Source organism: Candoia aspera, chromosome 1 (genome assembly GCF_035149785.1).
Source record: "Candoia aspera isolate rCanAsp1 chromosome 1, rCanAsp1.hap2, whole genome shotgun sequence".
In the NCBI taxonomy this organism is placed as follows: Eukaryota; Metazoa; Chordata; class Lepidosauria; order Squamata; family Boidae; genus Candoia; species Candoia aspera.
Genome location: NC_086153.1, coordinates 64,670,465 through 64,690,151, shown reverse-complemented (window position 1 = coordinate 64,690,151; position 19,687 = coordinate 64,670,465). Strand labels below are relative to the sequence as shown.

Genomic DNA, 19,687 nt, shown 5'->3' with positions numbered 1-19,687 from the left:
GGTGTGTTGCAGAACAACATAGTAACCTTACAAAATAAAGGTCTTGGAACTGCTGAGGTTCTTACGCTACTGTATAACATGGGAAGCAACTTCAAGAACCTAGCAATATCAGATTTTACTGCAGATCAAAATGGATTCTGACTCTGTATTAGGGGGAAAGAGTGGTCTATTTCAAGGTGTAGCCACTTTCGGTAGGGTTGAAACAACCCATTCCAGCCGTGGAATACTTTTGTGAAGTTCCTGCAGATATGTTCTGAAGGACCTGAATCTGCTGGAGCAGATTTAGGAGTTATATGGGGAAAGCAAAATGGTGAAATTGATAGATCAACAAATGTGTGCTCTATTGTAGATACAGCCAAGTAAGTATTCATAAGTATCGTTCATGACTACGTATACCCATGTCTGAATTTTTTTCTCCATTCCTTTCATAGGTTCTTTGCGAACTCTTCCATTCTTCTCCTCAAAGAAGCAATCTCCCAACATCTGGAAATATTTCAGGGTTTATCAGAAGGCTTTTTTTGCAGCTGATGCTAGAGGATGAAAAAGTGACAATGTTTCTTCAGTCACCTTGCCCAGTAAGTTGTCTCCCCAACTACCACTGCCTCCTACCCTCATTGCTAGGTAAAACTCACAGTAGGGACTGAAACAAAATGTGATCATATCAACTCCCATTAAAGAGGAAATATTTAAATATTCTTTATTTATTTATCCAGTTCATATAGCCACCCAGCTCACAAGCAGGTGACTCTGGGCAGCATACAACAAAGCCAAAAACAGTCAATAAATACTTTAAAAGCTATAAAAAAAATAAACTAAGAAAAAGAAATATATTTCTTTTTCCAGCCCCGATAATGTAGATTAGCCTTGCCCAACTAATAACTACAAATTCTACAGTTGTTTTACAATGTACATGGTTATTCCAACTTTATTCTGGTTCTGTAAATTGTCCGTACACACAATCCTGTTCTGTACAGTTCCTCATGCTAATTTTCAGGTAATAACCTTGAAATCATAAGGTGCAAAAGGGAGAGTGTATGTTTCTCACATCCTGATAAGTCCTACATTTCACCATCTGTTAACATTAATTATGCCTCAGTTACTAGTGTAGTCCATTTCTGTGTTAATTACTTAATCCAGTTGCTTGTCATTGCTACTGAATAATGAGATCATCTCTATTGCTTAATGTTCTTCTTTGCTGTGTTGCATGCCGTGTTCCTTTCCTTTTCCTTTTTCCTTGTTTTCCTTTTCAAGTAGAGAAGTTTAGAATACTATATCAGTTTCTTAGTGGTAGCTATTCACTGTGAATCACTGGAGTTATTTTGTTTCTGAACTTTTTTTTTTTTTTTTGGTAATGGTGTAATAGAAGCAATATTGCCCTATTTCTTTTAGTGACTCAAGGCCACAAAAACAGTGATCATGCTTCTATTTTTTTCCGAATTCTTAATTAGGTAATATGGCAAACAGTGTGGTGGTAGAAGGTATGGCTGATGTTCAAGTCCTGGAGTCTTTATTAGTTACTGTCTCAAAATAAAATCTGAGAGTAGAATTCGGTTATACAAAATGATATTTTGAGAATGTCCTAATTTAGTTAGTACTCAGCTCACTTATTTGTAACCCATTGAAGTGCCCTGAATCAAACTGTATTCTATAATTAGAATTCCAGTAGGGCTTATCTGTAACACTATGAAATGTTTACAACCTTTTATTTCTAAATCCTTAAAATAATTTTATGTTTCTTAACTTTTAGTTGTACAAAGGTAGAATTAATGCTACCAGCCATGTAATTCAACATCCAATGTATGGGGCAGGACATAAGTTCCGTACTCTTCTCTTGCCAGTCTCAACAACCTTGGCAGAGGTTCTTGATCGTGTATCAGGCAAGTTGATTTTGTTGTTTTTCACTGTAGTCTGTGGAAATTTACACCTAGATTGCACTGAAATTAGCTTTTGTGTATATATATGACTGAAGCCTTTCACTGATGGATTTATACATAAAACAAACGTATTTTGTTTCATGTATTAATGAATTTATTGCTCAGTACAGAATTTTTTGTGGTGGAATGCATAATAAAAAGAGTGTATTTATACCAGGGCTGAGAAGTAGGTCTGCATTATTCTATAATACTCTTTATTTTAGCAATCTTACAGTAGTTCCATTAAAGTGACTTAACATTTAAAGACCTAGCCTTTAGGTCTTTTATGTGCTCAAAATTGTCACATTTAGAAAGGTGCTATAAATAGAGAAAAATGTTTCTTTCCACCAATACACTACTACTAATTTAGAAAGCAGTACAGCAAGTGTAAAGAACATGGGACCTTCTAGATGCTTTGAACTACAGTACCCATCATCCATGGTTACAAACAGAGATGAGGTTTCCACAGGCCAAATTTGCCTGGCCTTAGCATATATAACAGTGTCACCAGAATGTTACAGATGTATTCAAATTGCACCAATTCCGCTTTGTTTTCTTCTTACTTACCACTGATTCCAGTATTTACAAATCTTGTACATGTGTACATATTAGTGCTGTGCAAAGCATTCAAAAGAAGTACTTCACAATGCACAGACACACGAAGGCAGCACCTCTCTTTGAATCATAATAGCAGCTCTGTGGCAGGCTTGTGTGACTGTGTTGAAAGCTGTTCCTGGCCTTCTCTGCATGCATTTCCTCAAACAGCCACTTCACTTTGTTGCAAAGCATCTCTTTCAAATGCTTTCCACAGCCCTAGAATAGATAACACTAATTGGGCCTTACTCGTTGTGCTCCCCACCCTCAGAAACACCTTTAGGTACATAAGTAATCAAATAGTAGTAGTTTCTACATAATTTAATGCTTTGTTTTCAGATACTCCTAGCATAACAGCAAAATTAATTAGTGAACAAAAAGAAGATAAGGAAAAAAAGAATTATGAAGAAAAAGAGAAAGTTAAAGCAGACAATGGGTTTCAGGACAATTACAGTGTTGTTGTTGCATCTGGTATGTCTACTTTTATTTCGTGTCAAGTTATCATACCCGATTGGGATGGTATGGGGAAAAGGAGACTAACTTTAATACTATATTTAAAGTTTCTTTTTAAAAAGATGTCAGCCATCCTGGTACCTTGCATTCATTGACCAGAACACTGGAGTATGGTAGTTCACAACCTACTGAATTAAAGTTATACCATGTGTTCAAGCATTGAAATAGAGGTGAATGAGGCACTGGGTGTAGCATTTAGACAAACGGAATTCCAAACATTTTTCATCACCATTGAAACTTTCCAAGTCCACAGCCCCCTCCTGTCTCCCAGCAGAAATAGCAGAGAAGAAAAAAAAATCTGAATGGATATGGGCTGAGAAGAGGGATAACAAAACTAAATATAGGTGAGGCATGGGATATTAATAATTGGACAGGGAAGAGAAATAGAGTTTGCCCTTTACTTATACAGGCTGAGTGCAATGAGGTTGGACATGGGGATAAACTGCTACTGATGACTCTACAAAAATGTATGTAGAGTCCTGTGATAGAAGATGCTTTCCAGTTAAGCACAGTGAGGCAGATGTGGCTTCTCCCTTGCAATAGCATCTGTCTGTATTACAAGGACATAACATAATGCCTCCCTCTATTCCAAAGTAATTAAGTAGCATCTTGTCTTCCTTGCAGATACAGTGGTGCTTAAAAGTTTGTGACCTTTTGAATATTTTCAATATTTCTGCATAAATATGACCTAAAATATGATCTATTCTCCACACAAGTCCTAAAACTAAAGAGAACTCAAACAAATGAGTCAAAAACAACATACTTGTTCATAAATAAATAAATTGAGGGAAATGATTCAAAGATACATATTTGTGTGTTGCTTGTCTCATTTCGTGTCAGAAGTGCAGGAAATAGAAAGGGGGGAAGTATTAAAATTTAAAAAGTTAAAAACATTTAATAAAAATATAAAATCTATATAACTCTAGCCCAGTGTCAGGCCACATTGATGGCAGAGGTGTTTCCAATCAATAAGTCACTCTGTGTGCATGTCGGTCCCAAAGGGCACTGTAAAAGATGGCTAGTTGTTTGAATATTGCCACATTCGCAGCAAATATCCATGCCCTCAGGGAGAAACACCCATTTTTCCATATACTGTTTAGTTCTGGCCAAACCAGTGCGCAATCTGTTTAAACATCTCCAAACCGTCCACTCCTACTCCGAACCTCCAGGCAACTCCTCAGGCAGTTCTATCCAATTATGAAGATGTTTTACTTGAGATGCCCATCTTTTTAATCATTCTGTTTGAGGTTTAGTAGCAATCTCCTCAGCGCATTCTAAGAAGCTCCTTCTTGACTTCAATCTTTTTGTAGGAGGTACTTGGCCAAATAATGGGTGTCCCGGATCGTGTAACACCTTTTCATATTCCACGCCTTGTGCCACACTCCTTCTAATGCCTGGTGGGGCTATTCCCACCAAGATATATAATTTATCAAGTGGAGTGGGGCATAAACATCCGGTAACAATACAGCATGTGTCACTAAGCACCCTATCCACCTGCGTAGAGTGGGCAGAGCAGCCCCAAACGGGGCAGACTTACTCTCCCGCCGAGTAGCACAATGCAAGGGCAGCCATGCATAGACTAGTAGGGTGAGCACCCCAAGTAGTACCAGCCAACTTCTGAGGAGATTATTGCAGGTGGAAATCTTTTGCTTTAATTTGCAATATTGTCTTTTAAAGGTTAATGTTCGGTCCAGTGTTACACCAAGGTAACATGGTGTCTCACAATGTGCCAGACTCACTCCATCCCAGGTAATAGCAAGCCTACATCTGGCCTGTCTATTTTTGAGGTGGAAAACACAGACATTAGTTTTTGACAGGTTAGGTTTTAGTCCATTCTTGTTATAATATTCAGACATATTCTTAAGAGCCAGAGTGAGCTTGTCTTCCACTTCCTCGAAGTTAGTTCCCTGAGCAGTAAGTGCCAAATCATCGGTATAGATGAAGGACAATGTATCAGGACCAACAGGTTGACCATTAGTAGATATATTGAATAACGGGGGCAAGGATACTCCCCTGTGGGAGACCATGCCGCTGAACTCTCCACTGGCTGTGTGTGGCAAAAGTATGTGAACCTTTGCTTTCAGTAACTGGTGTGCCTCCCTTGAGCAGCAATAACTGCAACTAAATGTTTCTGAAAACTGTTGATCAGTCTGCCTATACATCAGCCTGGAGGAATTTTAGCTCATTCCTCCTTAACAGAACAGCTTCAGCTCAGGGATGTTGGTGAGCTTCCTTGCATGACCTGCTCACTCCAGGTGGTTCCACATTTCTATAGGATTAAGGTCAGGACTTTGACTTGGCCATTCCAAAACATTAACTTTCTTCTGCTTTAACCATTTTTTGGCCATACAACTTGTTTGTTTTGTGTCATCGTCTTGACACATGACCCACTTTCTCTTGAGCTTCAGTTCACGGACATTTTCAGAATTCCTAGTTCCATCAATAGTGACAAGCCATCCTGGTCCAAAGGCAGCAAAGCAGGCCCAAACCATGATACTGCCATCACCATGTTTCACAGATGTGATATGGTTCTTGTACTGGAATGCAGTGTTTGCCTTTTGCCAAACATAACACTTTTCATTCAAGCCAAAACGTTCTATTTTGGTGTCATCCATCCACAGAACATTCTTCTAATAGCGTTCTGGCATATCCACATGGTCTTTTGCAAACTGTAGATGAGCAGCAATGTTCTTTTTGGAGAGTAGTGGCTTTCTCCTTGCAACTCGGCCATACACATCATTGTTGTTCAGCGTTCTCCTGTTGATGGTTTCATGAACGCTGACATTTGCCAGTGCAAGAGAGGCCTTTAAAGCCTCTCCTTAGTTCCATAGATGTTACCCTGGGCTTCTTTAAGACCTCCTGGATTATTACACACCTTCCTTTTGGTGTGATCTTGGTTAGTTGAGCACTCCTGGGGAGGGTAACAGCAGTGTTGAATTGCCTCCACTTGTACATGATCTGCCTGACAGTGAACTGGTGGAGTCCAAACTCTTTGGCAATAGTTTTGTGACCTTTTCCATCCATTTCCATCAACAACTGTTTTTTTGGAGATTCTCAAATATCTCCTTTGTTCAAGCCATGACACACTTCCATGTGTTGTAAAGATCAGGTTTTTATAGTGAATACCCAGAATTTTGTTCTTTAAATAAGGCAGGACCTTCCACCTTCACACTTGATTATCATCCTATTGACTGAATTTCCCCTTCAAGTGAACAGATCATCCTAGAGGTTCACATATTTTTGCCACACTCAAATATGTAGCTTTGGATCATTTCCCTCAATAAATAAATGAACAAGTCTAATGTTTTCAACTCATATGTTTAACTGAGTTCTCTTTATCTAGTTTTAAGACTTGTATGGAGAACAGATCACGTTTTAGGTCATATTTATGCAGAAATAGTTGAAAATTCAAATGGTTCATTAACTTTTAAGCACCACTGTAAATACTATTGAGTTTTATTGCAAAGTGTTTAAAACATAACACATCATTTTCATTATAGGTTTGAAATCTCAATCAAAAAGGGCTGTATCATCTACACCACCTCGTCCACCTTCAAGACGAGGGAGAGTGATGACAGATAAAGCAGGCAACTCCTCCACGGGAAATGACACTTCCAGCAAAACTATTAGTGTTCCTGTTTTTCACCTATATCATAAGCTGCTACCAGGTAGTGTTCTTTTTTTTTTTTAATTAGAGCAAGCTTTTCAAGAATTCTGAGGTACTTAAAATGCTGCTGAAGGTTTACATGGATCTGCACATTTTCTCAGATTCGCTGCAGAGAAACTTAATTGATTTGGAATCAGAAGTTTTCTAATTAAGTGAAATAATTGTATGAAATATCGTATCTATAGGTCCATAACCTCAGCAATTTAAATGTATTTAGTGTTCATGGATAAACTTACATTTGAATCAGTTATTTTAAATTTGTAAATTTAACCCTTTGGATGAAATAGTGCATCAATCTAGGTAAATGTGCATTGATCCCATTTTGTTAAACAGGTATTATAGTTGCATTTAAGTATTTATCCAGACTAATATTGTATGTGTAGTTTTGTAAGACAGATGTTTTCAGTATTACTGGAAAATCTTAACTATGTTTAAGATTGTGCACTAACTATAAGAACTGATTGTCTGGAAAATGAAAAAGACAAAAGCTGATTATATTAATCCATTGTGTTAATGATAGTTGCTTATTTAAACCATGATTTGTATTTACAGTTATAGAAATAGTGATTTAGAGCTTCTTGTAACTTAATCAATGTGATTTAGGTCAGCCGCTGCCACCTGAGATGACCCTTGCGCAGCTTTTGACTCTGTTGTATGACCGCAAACTCCCTCAAGGATACCGATCTATAGACTTGGCAGTTAAGCTTGGCTCAAAAGTCATCTCAGACCCTAGCCTTTCAAAAACAGATTCATTCAAGCGCCTACACACTGAAAAAGGTATACTTAGAATTGTCTGTTATATGGGCACTGTTTTTTGCTCTGGTTGTTTGAATTGTACATAAATAAGAAAAAATACTTGACTTACCATTGAAAACTGAGATAGACAGACAGGCAGACATTTGCCTAGCACCTCTACAGATTGTTTAAAACACCAGGACTCAGATTAGAAAGCACAAACAAAACTTTTATCCTGTTTGTATAATCTGTTAAATCATAATTGCAAACATCAAGACAGCTGTCAGCCATGATATATTGTTGTTTACTGCTGCAAAACAAACTATACTGCGAACAAAACTTGGCCCTTTCAAGTAGCATTGTTTCAGGTGTTCCAGACATGATTGGAATAGTGTTTTATAGCTTGTGATTGAAATTTTTTGTGCTACTGTTACTTTAGACTGGGTGGGGTGATGGGGTGTGTGAAATATCGGGTCTAAACAACAGTGACTAAGTACGTGTTTCAATGCTGAAGAAGTCACAGGCAGAAGATTTCTGGCAGTTGTAGATATGTTGTCAGGCAAATAAGTTATTGCTGGTTTTAACATGTTTTTATTGTGGGGAAATTAGACTTTATGTGAATGAGTTACTTGAGTGTCTTGTGTCCTGCTTTTTTTATTTTTAAGAGTGTAAGTTTTTTCTTTTCAAATCAAACTATTTTGAATTTAAAATACCCTATTTCAAATTCAGGTAATTTGTTCTGCATTTGTCATAATGATAAAAACAGCTTGTTTCGTATGTGGAACAACTGTTTTGAACTCTGAGTGGGGTATTTCAAGTTCAAGACAGTACACATTCAATGCATTCTGCTCAGCCCTAGAAAACTTTTGCAGGGTAGGGGGCTTGAACAAAACAGCTCCATTTGAAATGGTGGGTGTATTCCAGTGGAGCAAAATTTGAAGTGTTTTGAGTGTTTCGGCCACAGAAAACAAAAATTGGAGTAAGTTTCTTACTGCCGTACTTTCATTCCAGGACCACAAGAATGAGATGGCAGTCCATGCTATTTCCTAGCTATAGAAAAATTATCAAAGGTGATGATTTTTCAGCTTAATTTTCAAAGGCAATTTTTTTAACGCTGATTCAAAATACTATTTCAGGCTTGAAACACTTCTAAAATGATTGAACTCAAAACTGTTCCAGTTCAAAACAGTTCAAATTCTATTAACATTTTGCACATCCTCCTTGTCCCATTTTGTGCACATTGCTATTTCATGCATCATGCCAAACAAAAAATTAGTCAGGAACATCATGGCAACTCTCACTATTTTAGTAATAGGGTGGTAATAATAATAATAATATATTTTTTTGCGCAGTTTTAAGTTTCAATCAGTTGATAATTAGGAAATAAAGATTTCAATATTGTTATTTTTTTCCAACTAATCAGAAAAGGACAGAACATTTAAGGTTCTGTATACAGAATTAGAATACACAAATTACTTTCAGTATTTCTCTCATGACTCAGAAGTATGGAATTTGAAAATCTTCTCATTGCTTTTTTCACTGTTTTTGACAAACTAGTTCCTTATTCTGCCTATTTCTGCAGAGATATGCAAGTGTTCTATTTGTCCAAACACATTTCTCCTATTTAACATAAAGCTAAACGGTTGTGTGCTAGGCTGTGTAAGTATATAATCATCTCCAAGTAAATGTTATTTAATATTATTCTTTGACTAGTTTGGCTATTTTTTGTATGTGTCTGTTATGCACAAATAGAGCATGCAGATTTATTGGGGCCTTGCACTGAAGATGAAGCAGTCACACCAGGTGAAGAATGCATGGACACAGTGCTGGACGAATCTTTTCTTGATACATGCCCCCTCCAATCTCCATTGCAAGTTTTTGCTGGAATGGGTGGATTGGCCCTCATTGCAGAAAGGCTTCCTATGCTTTACCCAGATGTGATTCAACAAGTAAGTCAAAAGATACGTGTATAACTGACTTAATTAAAAATGGAACAAATGGGCTTAACGGTGGCTATGATACTCAGATGTATGCATTTGTTGTTTCTATCTTGGTGTTTAAAAAACATTGGAATCTGTATTCCGGTTAAGAATTATTACATATAGCTGTTATCTTCTGTGTTCCATGTTTAAACAATCTAGTGAATTTACTTGTCTAGACATGGATTTATATAATAATTTTAAAGTACTAGAATTATTGAGAGCTTGTTGGCACAGAATCTGATAATGTTCCAGAGTAGTTTGTCTCAGTTGTATTTGTTCTTATTGAAGAAATGAGAAATATTGTTATTGATATTAGTTCCATGGTTTCACAACCCTGTTCATCCCAGGTATATTGGGAAATGTCTCTTAACTTTGGATTAATGTAAAATAAGAAATTCAGTATTGAAAACTCTCCAAATCTCTTGTTTCCTAATTTATGTAGGGGAAGGCATGGATTATATTCCCTTGCATCCTCTTATTAAACTTTATTTGGGTTTCCAGATAACTTCTTCCACCACTATGAGATATTAACTCTCCTGTTTTCACAGTTGTATATTTTAAAATGAGACAAATGAATTTTCACCCTTAAACATAACTAATCATACATAAATTGTTGGGGTTTGTTTTTCAAAAATAGCTGGTTGTACTAACAAGTGTTTATGGGAAGGTTCCAGGCAACTTCCACAGATGAAAATCTCACAGCAGTCTTGAAGGGACTTGGGTGAATTTAAAAATTCAAATGTCATACACTTAACTAATTCTGTAACATCAGAATTATGAGTCAAAATTTGTATTCTATTGAAAAGCATTGTCTAGAATATTTCACCCTCATGCACCCAGTAAAACACCTTAATTCCTTGTATTTTTTGTTATTGTGAACAAAGTGGGTATTTATAAATGTTAGCTTACAAAACCAGTTGACTTCCTCTGGCGTTAATGGGACAAGAAGTTGGTCCTATTGAAAGTGCAGGTTTGAACAGAAGTAAGATCAGCCTTCCATTTGAAAAAGGAATATAAGGTACTTCCTTTTTCAGCAGTGTCTTGTTACAGGAGACCTGGAGTTGGAGACGTACATATGTATAGTCATTTAAGCATATATCTCTACTATATGTTATGTAGGTGAAACTAACAGGTACAGCTTCAGTTTGCAAATATATGACCCCTTTGATTAAACTGATTGAATGGGGGGTCTCAGGATTCACATATTGCTCTTGCTAACTCTCCCACATTTTTAAAGTCATGGCCCTCTTCACAGGGAAAATGGTTGTGAATCCCTCCTTTCTACTTTTCACTATGTAGGGTTCCAGATCTTTAGTAAAGACCATAAAGCTAGGACTGTATTTGGTAAGATGTTACTTACATGACTATAATTGTTAAAATATTTATTTGGGGCAATTGGATATATCATAGGACTTTCTCAAGCACAACAGTTTTTTTTTCTGTAGAACTAGGCAAAATAGTGAGAAATGATTGAGATAATACTGTAAAGAACAGGTATGAGCGATCTTCTGCCTTCATGCAGCCAACAATTCCATTTTTCAGCCCCCAGGGACCCATCAGGTGTGCTACCAAATTTAGATAGATTTTTTTTTTAAATCCAATTTTTTTTATTTTATTTTATTTTCTCTATCCCCTCAAAAGAAATAAAGGTTAAAAATACAGCAGTGTGCAATGTCATCATTATGTTGACTATTGTCCACAAATATCAGTTTAAAAGCTACATTAAAAAATGTAGCTCTGGCCAAAAATAATTCTTCACCCCTTGTATTAAACAGACCAGGCAATTTTATGGAGGCATTGGATATATTTGGAAATCTGAGGTGATGATATGGGTGTTCTCCTGTAATAGTTGCCATAGAAACACTTCTATATTCACAAAATTGTCATAGTGTGTGTTGCTAGTCATAAAACACAAATGTTACCTGGTGAGATTGCACTACATCATCCTTATATTTTTTCAAGATCCTCTCTACCACCCCAACTAATTTTTTCTATATTTCTGAATAGTTAGGTGCAAATTCTAATCATTTCTATTTTCTTAGTATATCTATGGGGCCAAGAGGCATTCCTCTTGGAAATAAAGGTGATGTGGGAAGTTTTGCAGCATGCCAGCTTCCTACTAAGTTTTCTTAAGCATCTAAAATAAATACATTAGGTACAATAAACAGAAAACAGAGTCTGGTAAGTGCCAAGAGTGGTTTCTGTGGATACCTTGTAGTAAAAAAGAGAAGTTAGAAAATGCTGAGTTGTCTTAAAATTCTAACACTGGAAGTAATAACTGAAAATTCCTACTGGTATGTTTACTTCCTGTAATATGGAAGAAAATATAAATGTTTTAGTTGAATATATGGCTTAGTTGTTTAAATACGTAGCAGACATTTTCATTCTTCATAGAAATTTTCAAAAAATACTTACCTAATAGGTAAATCTTGATTGTAAATTTCTTTTCAGTTAATATTATTCAACTGTCAAGAATATTGTAAATAAATCAAGGAATTATTCAGTGGTACAGTTTCCAACTAAAATGTACTCCTTACATGGCTACCTTAGAGGATAGTATTAAGCATCTTCTTTTCTTTTGAAGGTGAGTGCTCCAGTGGTTACATCCACCACCCAGGAGAAGCAGAAGGACAGTGATCAGTTTGAATGGGTTACCATTGAACAATCAGGAGAACTGGTTTATGAAGCCCCAGAAACAATTGCTGCAGAACCACCACCAATCAAATCAACAGTCCAAACTATGTCTCCCATACCTGCTCATTCTTTGGCTGCTTTTGGATTATTTCTTCGCCTCCCAGGCTATGCTGAGGTGCTACTTAAAGAGAGGAAACATGCTCAGTGTCTGCTTAGATTGGTGCTGGGAGTTACAGATGACGGTGAAGGAAGTATGTACTGTAACTGCTAAGTGTATTTGGAGACTACTGCTAAACAGTTATTCTGAATGTGCAAGTAGACAAGTATTTGAAACAGATAAAACTGGCTTTTTTGTAGAATTTTGGATTTTTTCTGGCCTTGGAAGCAAAGCATGTGATAATGAAAACTTGTCCTTAAGGACATATATCTTCATTCTTCCTTCATTGCACAGGGTAAAAATTATTCCAAGCTAAAAGAATTAATTTCCTTTTTTAAACAATGAATCCATGAATTCATGGATTTTTGAATAATAGCAGTAACTGACAGACTCAATATCACTGGCTTTGTGACCGTTCAGTGACCTGTCTTTTTGTATTAAATAGGACATCGGTAGCCTTGCAGAAATTAAATATTTACATATTGGCCTAGTTTTTATCTGAGAGTTGTTTTTGCTCACCTGAATTCATCCAGGTTTAGATAGACTATCATATAATTAATGAGAAGTCAAATTAATGTTAACTGGCACCCTGACCTGCTTTTGCTTCCCTCTCCCTCTCCCTAGGTTTGTGTTGCAGCTTTCTTACGTTATGCATAGGGTGGGAGACAATGTGAGCCAAGGTTGTCAGAAAGTTACTGTGTGAATATTGTTGGTATGCGGAAACATACTTGATTATAGCCACAAACATTTCCCACTTCTTGACCACTGTCATTCTGCTTGTTAACTTCTTTCTTTCATACACTATGAGAAGTTATTGCTTAATACAATTCAAAACAATATTTGTATGATTTCTCCAGTTTGGTTATCAGTAGGTAATAGTTTTTTCTTCTTCCTTGGATGGCCTGATGTATGATTATATTTATTGGAATCATGGTACAGTACTTCCTTTGCTGCAAAGATCAATATTTCTATGACTTAGTCATTTGAGTTTTGAGATGTTCATGTGGAAAAAATAGAGGAGAAACAGCTGAATTTTATAAAGAAATACTTCATCTTTTTATTTAAAGAGCAGAAAAAACTTGGTTTGTTGTGTCTATTAATCATCCTAATTTTATCGGATAATTTTTCATTAAAATCTTTTGTGTATCTGATAGGTTTTGCATCTGTGCAGAAATCCCCTCAGAATCTTGTATATCTGAGGATTTTTTGGTCAGAAACCTGCTCTTTTGCGTGCCTAGAGCTCTTACTTTTTTCTCAGCTGCTTTTCCACTGCTGCAGCAAACATATTGGGAACATCCTCCATTTAGCTCTGAATTTTTCCTTTTCAATGTCATTTTGCTTCTCTTTCTTTTGTTGTTTCTTCTCTCCTTGATCAATTTATCTAGGAGGGAAGCTTACCTACTTGTAGGTAGGCAAAGTTGACATGTTGCCTTTTCCACCCTGATGTAGACCTTTGTACAAAATACAGCAGAAAATTGCCCCTCAATGACACTCCCTTCCCTTTACCTTCTCCGAGTGGGAGAGGGTCAGATTATGGGTGCCTTTATCCACTGTCCAATATTCACAAAATAAGCTCAGATACTGATCATCCAGACTTCTACTCTGGAACAGAGCAAAACATTACATTCTTTGAACACAATATCTTAACTGGTTTGCACTCGGCTGATCCCTCTGATATCCAGTAACAAATCATCTGCTGAGCTATCCCAGGTCACTTAACTGATTACTCCCCCCTCCCACCAAAAGAAAGAAATCAAGATTTTCTCCAAAACAGAGCTTCCCCCCAATTGCAGCCTTAAAACTACTAGCTACATTTTCATCCAATGCCTTAGTGAGCCATCTCCCTTATTACTGCTGCCATTTCCTAGGTATTCTGATGGATACTCCTCAGTTTCACTGCTGTTGGCTGCACAGAGGAATGGATTCAAGGCTCCATATCAGAAGTAGGTAGGGATGTATCCTTTCCCTGGGCTCAAAGCAGCCTTAATGGCAAGGATCACACTCTTATTACTATAACCTCAGTATTATGGGTATCTATTACAGACAGTGGTCATCTAGTGGCCCACCCTCACCCATCTCAGAACTCTCCTGCTATAGCAAAACCCATTGCCAAACTAGGGGATAATCATCACATTTACTGTAAACAACCCAGAGTCCCTCCTTGAGGGGGAGATGGGTGGTGATAAATTTGACAAACAAACAAATAAATTTCACTTACTTAGTATTGTAGATGTGGAATAGATACCTCCCAAACTAGACAGAGTAGGCCAGAATTTGTCATGTTTCCAGATCTGTTATTATCTGATACCAAAACAAAAGTTGATAAATGATGTAAATTGCACTTCCGTAGGAGATTGGAACTAGCTGCCACAAACTCAAATGCAGAAACTTTTGGCTGCAGGCCGGACTATAATGTCATCACCAAAAGTGCTGACCTCAAAGACTGCCTTATCACTAGATACCGTGGCATAATTTGTAGATTAGCCATGAAAACCTATGTGAGAGTCTTGTATTAGTAATACTGTATTAGAATATTTATAATCATTGGTTGAATCACTAGGGACAGAAGTTAGGTGTCATGGGCACTTATACAACAGTTACCATATTCTTCTCTATCCTCAACCACTGGTAGGTGCTTTCCTTGGGAGAAGACAGCTTTCTTTTCCTGAACTTCCTGAAAATAAATGTAGCTAAGTACGAAGTGGTTGTACTGCTACTTCACTGTCCAGCATTGTAGCTTTGCACAGATATGCTCGGCTTTATTCAGCAGATCTATCCCAGGAAGCCCACAATGGAATTAAACACCTCCCTTTGATGGGAAAGGCCTTTTCAAACAGTAGTTTCCCATACAGGATATGGAGTCATTTTTTTAAAGTTGGCACTCTAATTCTGGCTTGTATGGGAACTATTAGCCATATTTGCTAGTTCTGATATAATGGAAAGCTCTAGTTAACTATAATATCTTCAGTTGTTTCCTCATTTCTGCAAAGGGAAAGTAACATGGCCATGTACAGATGCTTGAAGCTTTTGCATTTTTCAGCTTGTTAAACAGAGGTTTGGTGGTCTGATGCAACCAAAATATTCATAATGGTATAAATCTTTCAACAGTTATGCATTGATTTCATAATACTACATAATATTAAAGGAAATCTCATAAATTAATTATATGTGTAAAATATGTGTTCCCAAAGGAGCAAGGCAATACTATTTAATTTTTAATGGAATGAACAGGTTTGGGGCAGATCTATTTTGTAAGAAATGTTCTCATATAAAAACATTCTAAAAGTTTGGCACATATTCTAGACAATAATCATATGCAAAGAGAGTAATCTTCATTATGCTGTGATGTGTGAAGGACGCTGAATAAGTTTACTAACTCAGGAAGAGCCAAGTTTTGTTACTTATCATATAGCAAATAACTTAATTCATTGTGGCTAATGAATACACTTTTCTTTCCTGCTGTGTCACTTTCAAGCATAGTAACACTATGTTCTAGATGCATTTCGTAATGGAAATGTGATGCATCTCCCTTCCATCACTTTCCACAAGTCCTGCAGTCAGTGATGTTTAAATCTATAATAAAAGTAATGTTTTAAACACCTAATAAAACATTTGGTGTGTATTTGAAGATCATTGCGTTATGCTAAGCCATTGTGATAGCAATGTTCATTTTTTTTACTTTATCTAGGTCACATTCTCCAGTCTCCTTCAGCTAATGTTCTTCCAACTCTTCCATTTCACGTGCTGTGCAGCTTGTTCAGCACTACACCTTTGACTACTGATGATGGAGTACTTCTTAGGAGAATGGCACTGGAAATTGGTGCAATTCACCTTATTCTTGCTTGTTTGTCTGCTCTTAGCCACCATGCTCCAAGAGTTCCCAATTCTGGTCCCAACCAGACAGAGGTGAGTTTAGCTCCAGAAGAATTATCTTGATATTTGAGATAATATCATCTTAGAAAAATAAAGATATTGGAGTTTTTTAATAATCCAACTTTATGTCTTTTACTACCAATATCTATGAGATTTTAGAACTGGTATTCTGTGTATGGTTGACTGTTCAAATATTTGCTTCCACATAATGATCAACCTAAACTTTCATATAAGGGGGAATTAGGATGTTCATATTTCTGCCTTAATTTTGTATAGCTAAAATACACTTTTTTGGATTTTAATCATACAGGTCTTTTTGGAACACAAGGATTTCAGTTTTCTAATATATTTAAACATGTAAGCTTACCACTATGGATTTCAGAGCGTTGCAAGTTATTTAAAATAATATTTGTTTTGCTTAATGGTCCAGAGGGTAGCACAGCATTGAAAGGATGGTACAGTAATCAATTTCCACAATAGTGTGCTTACTAGAGGATTGTTTTTCAAGATTATTTTACAAAATGAAGCTGTCAACAAGAAGCTTTCTCAGCAGGTTCATTGAAGCTTATCACAACTCTTAATTAATTCATTGCTACTACATGCAGTGTTTTTATCTGCCGTGTCTTGAAGTGTCTATCACAAATTCCTTCAGTCTTTCTAATAGCAGTTCTTTGTTCATTATAAAGACAGAGGGACATTAATATGACCAGTTTTTGTAGTCAAAGCTTGCATAAGCATTGTGTGCCTTTTGGAAGTTCAGTGGCCTGGAACTTGGTGGAGAGATGTCAACTTTGGCTAAGCTCCAGAAAATACTGTCAGTTCAGATAAGGGTTTTTTTTTCCTAAGAACTGACTGCTAATATTTCCTTGCTTCACATAGGCTTTTATAATGTGACTTTTCCCCCAGTTGTGCGGTGGAGACCCAATTTGTAATGTATAGATATTGACCTCAGTGTACAAACATTATGGAAACTATTGAAAACATTTTCCAGCCTTGCTTTTAAATAAATATAATCATTTCAAAGAAAATGGTAATATGACTGCTGCCTCCCCCCAGTGCATGCATGCACAAAGTATTTTGTAATGTAGAACAGAATGTTTGTCACTTACATGATACGTTGTAATTATCAAATTATTCTCAAAACTGTAAGCTGTTGACAAAGAATATTCATGGACTTAATAAATAGTCATTGAGATCAACCTTCCAGGGAATTTGTATATTTCCAATTAATACCACAAATTGATTTAAATAATTATTTAACCTAACACCATGGGATATATGAATTTAAGCACAGACAGACAGACAGACTACAAGTAAGTTAGCATTCTGAGCCATAAAGATGAAAATTGTAGATTCTCAGAACACAAGCTATTAACCTGGTTGACATTTCTACAGAACCCTGCACCCTTATTTTTGTTAAGCAGAACTTGGCTCTTACAGGGAAGCAGATCTTTTTTTTTTTTTAATCTGATTCATGTTTACAGCATGTGTTTGCGACTATGTTAAGCGCTAGAATCCTACATTCAGCAAAGTAGGCAAGTGTTATCCTACAGTTCAGGTACCGTGGATAAAGATTGATTGTAAAGACGAGTTAGAGTCTTTGGCTGAGTAAGCCTTTAATACATCCTGTCTTGCCCATAAGCCAGATATCAAAGTAAAGAGGACTTATTCAATAGGATATTGTTGAATCCTTTGCTCTAGAATATGAATCTGTGCAATTCCAAACAGCAGTGTAATTTTTTTTCTTTTACTAGCCACAGGTGTCAAGCACACACAATAGTGCATCAACAGAAGAACAGCAGCTTTACTGGGCTAAAGGCACTGGATTTGGAACTGGTTCTACTGCTTCTGGATGGGATGTAGAACAAGCTTTAACTAAACAAAGGCTGGAAGAAGAACATGTCACATGTCTCTTACAGGTAATAGAACAATATGATATCATATACATGCAATTTACCAATATGGGCTTTTGAAATTGATTAAGATTGCTTAATAATTTTATTTTAAGTATATTATTTCTCTGTAATAATGAAAAAGGTTTTTTTAAATAGATCTCCTACATATTCCGTATAATACGAACTACTGTTATCTTGTAGCTCACATCCTGTATTTGGTTATCTCATTCAAACTCTTGATGTTTTTTTAAAATTTTCAGGTTCTAGCTAGCTACATAAATCCTGCAGGCAGCACATCAAATGGAGATGTCCAATCCAGCCATGAAAGTAGAGGACAAAACAGCAGTGCCCTTCCGTCAGTTTTGCTAGAGCTACTTAGTCAATCGTGTCTTATTCCAGCAATGTCATCTTATCTCCGCAATGATTCAGGTAGCGTATTGCTCTTTGTTTTTCAAAACAGCCTGTTCCAATCCAGTGTAGAAATGCTACGTTTTTATAAAAGTTGCATCAAAGCATATCATGAAATTCAGATGCATTGAAGTTTCTGTATAATGTGTGAGAAATGAACAGCTTGAAGATGAACATCATTACCCTTCAAACAATGAGACGTATAATTTATCTTCTGTGCTTTGGGTATTGATAGTGTATACATACCCATTTCTTCATCACATGTCCTTATATAACAGAAAGTCTGTGTGTGCTTTTTAGTTTTTCTATACATTGTAGCTAATACAAATTTATGAATGTGCATGAAAAATATTTAAAGTTTCTATGAAGTATGATGCTATCTTCAACAGTCTGGCTTAGAGGTATTTCAGTATAACCATTTTTTTCATCATGTCACTTCAATATTAGCTGGTAGTGCACTAAGTTGCATCCAATTCAGTATAAGGAGTTTGTCAAAACTGCAATTATGACACTTTCTTTACAAAAGGCTGAAATTTATTTACTCAGCTTTAAGGATTCTTTTTGTGCTCAGATTTATAAATCCTACAAAGTCATTCTGAGCTTTATTTTTCATTATTATGATTCATGGGGATGGGAACAATTATTCAGTTGCAAGTGTGTTCACAAAAATCTAAGTGTTGAGAATGAGCTGAAGTTATAAGCTATAACCAAGACTTCATAAAGAATATAGGTGGTCAAAAGAAGCAACTAACAAGAAAAGTCCAATCAATCCAATTGCAGGAACCAGATAGAATAAGGTTTTGTGACTGGATGAAATGATAAAGAAATCTAAACTAATGGTACTAATAGGTGATGTAACCTGATTCATACTGTTTTTTTTAGTCTGTTTTAGGCAACTTAGCTTTGTATAACTGACTGTCCTGAGAAAATTTGGCTTTGTCAGAAGATTCCCTCAAGTGCCTAAAAGCCTGATTCCTCCCACATTGGAACTGAATTATATCCTCTCACAGAAACTTTGTTTTGTTCAGTTAGCTTATTATAAAATATAAATTACCTGTGCATTAGGGTGGAAGGCCTCATATTTGCCTGGTATCAATGTTCAGAATGCATAGCATGCATTTCCTAGTGATGTAGACTATTGTGTTTTGAGATCTACTATAAGTAAGCATGTTCTTGTAAGGATTTTGCTTTTTATCAACATCTAAATTATTTCTTAGATTGCCTTTTTAATATTGGTTCCTCTTGTCCTTATTTCCCAGTAAATACATGCTACCACTATAAAGTTTCAAAAATTTTGGTAGTAGTGTATTTTGCCA

General features: G+C 36.2%; 1 protein-coding gene across 6 annotated transcripts in view; it reads left to right on the top strand.

The window, feature by feature from the left end:
* BIRC6 (baculoviral IAP repeat containing 6) overlaps window positions 1–19,687 on the top strand; it is a 183,557-nt gene that overhangs the window by 112,570 nt on the left and 51,300 nt on the right. For 5 of the 6 annotated variants that reach the window (XM_063305550.1, XM_063305531.1, XM_063305558.1 and 2 more), the window contains exons 56-65: window positions 432–575; window positions 1,748–1,877; window positions 2,847–2,978; window positions 6,521–6,688; window positions 7,291–7,464; window positions 9,175–9,371; window positions 11,989–12,289; window positions 15,884–16,101; window positions 17,823–17,987; window positions 18,224–18,392. In XM_063305550.1, the coding sequence (XP_063161620.1) occupies window positions 432–575; window positions 1,748–1,877; window positions 2,847–2,978; window positions 6,521–6,688; window positions 7,291–7,464; window positions 9,175–9,371; window positions 11,989–12,289; window positions 15,884–16,101; window positions 17,823–17,987; window positions 18,224–18,392 (1,798 nt within the window). The remainder of the gene's footprint in view (window positions 1–431; window positions 576–1,747; window positions 1,878–2,846; window positions 2,979–6,520; window positions 6,689–7,290; window positions 7,465–9,174; window positions 9,372–11,988; window positions 12,290–15,883; window positions 16,102–17,822; window positions 17,988–18,223; window positions 18,393–19,687) is intronic. The other variant, XM_063305522.1, reaches the window with a different exon arrangement.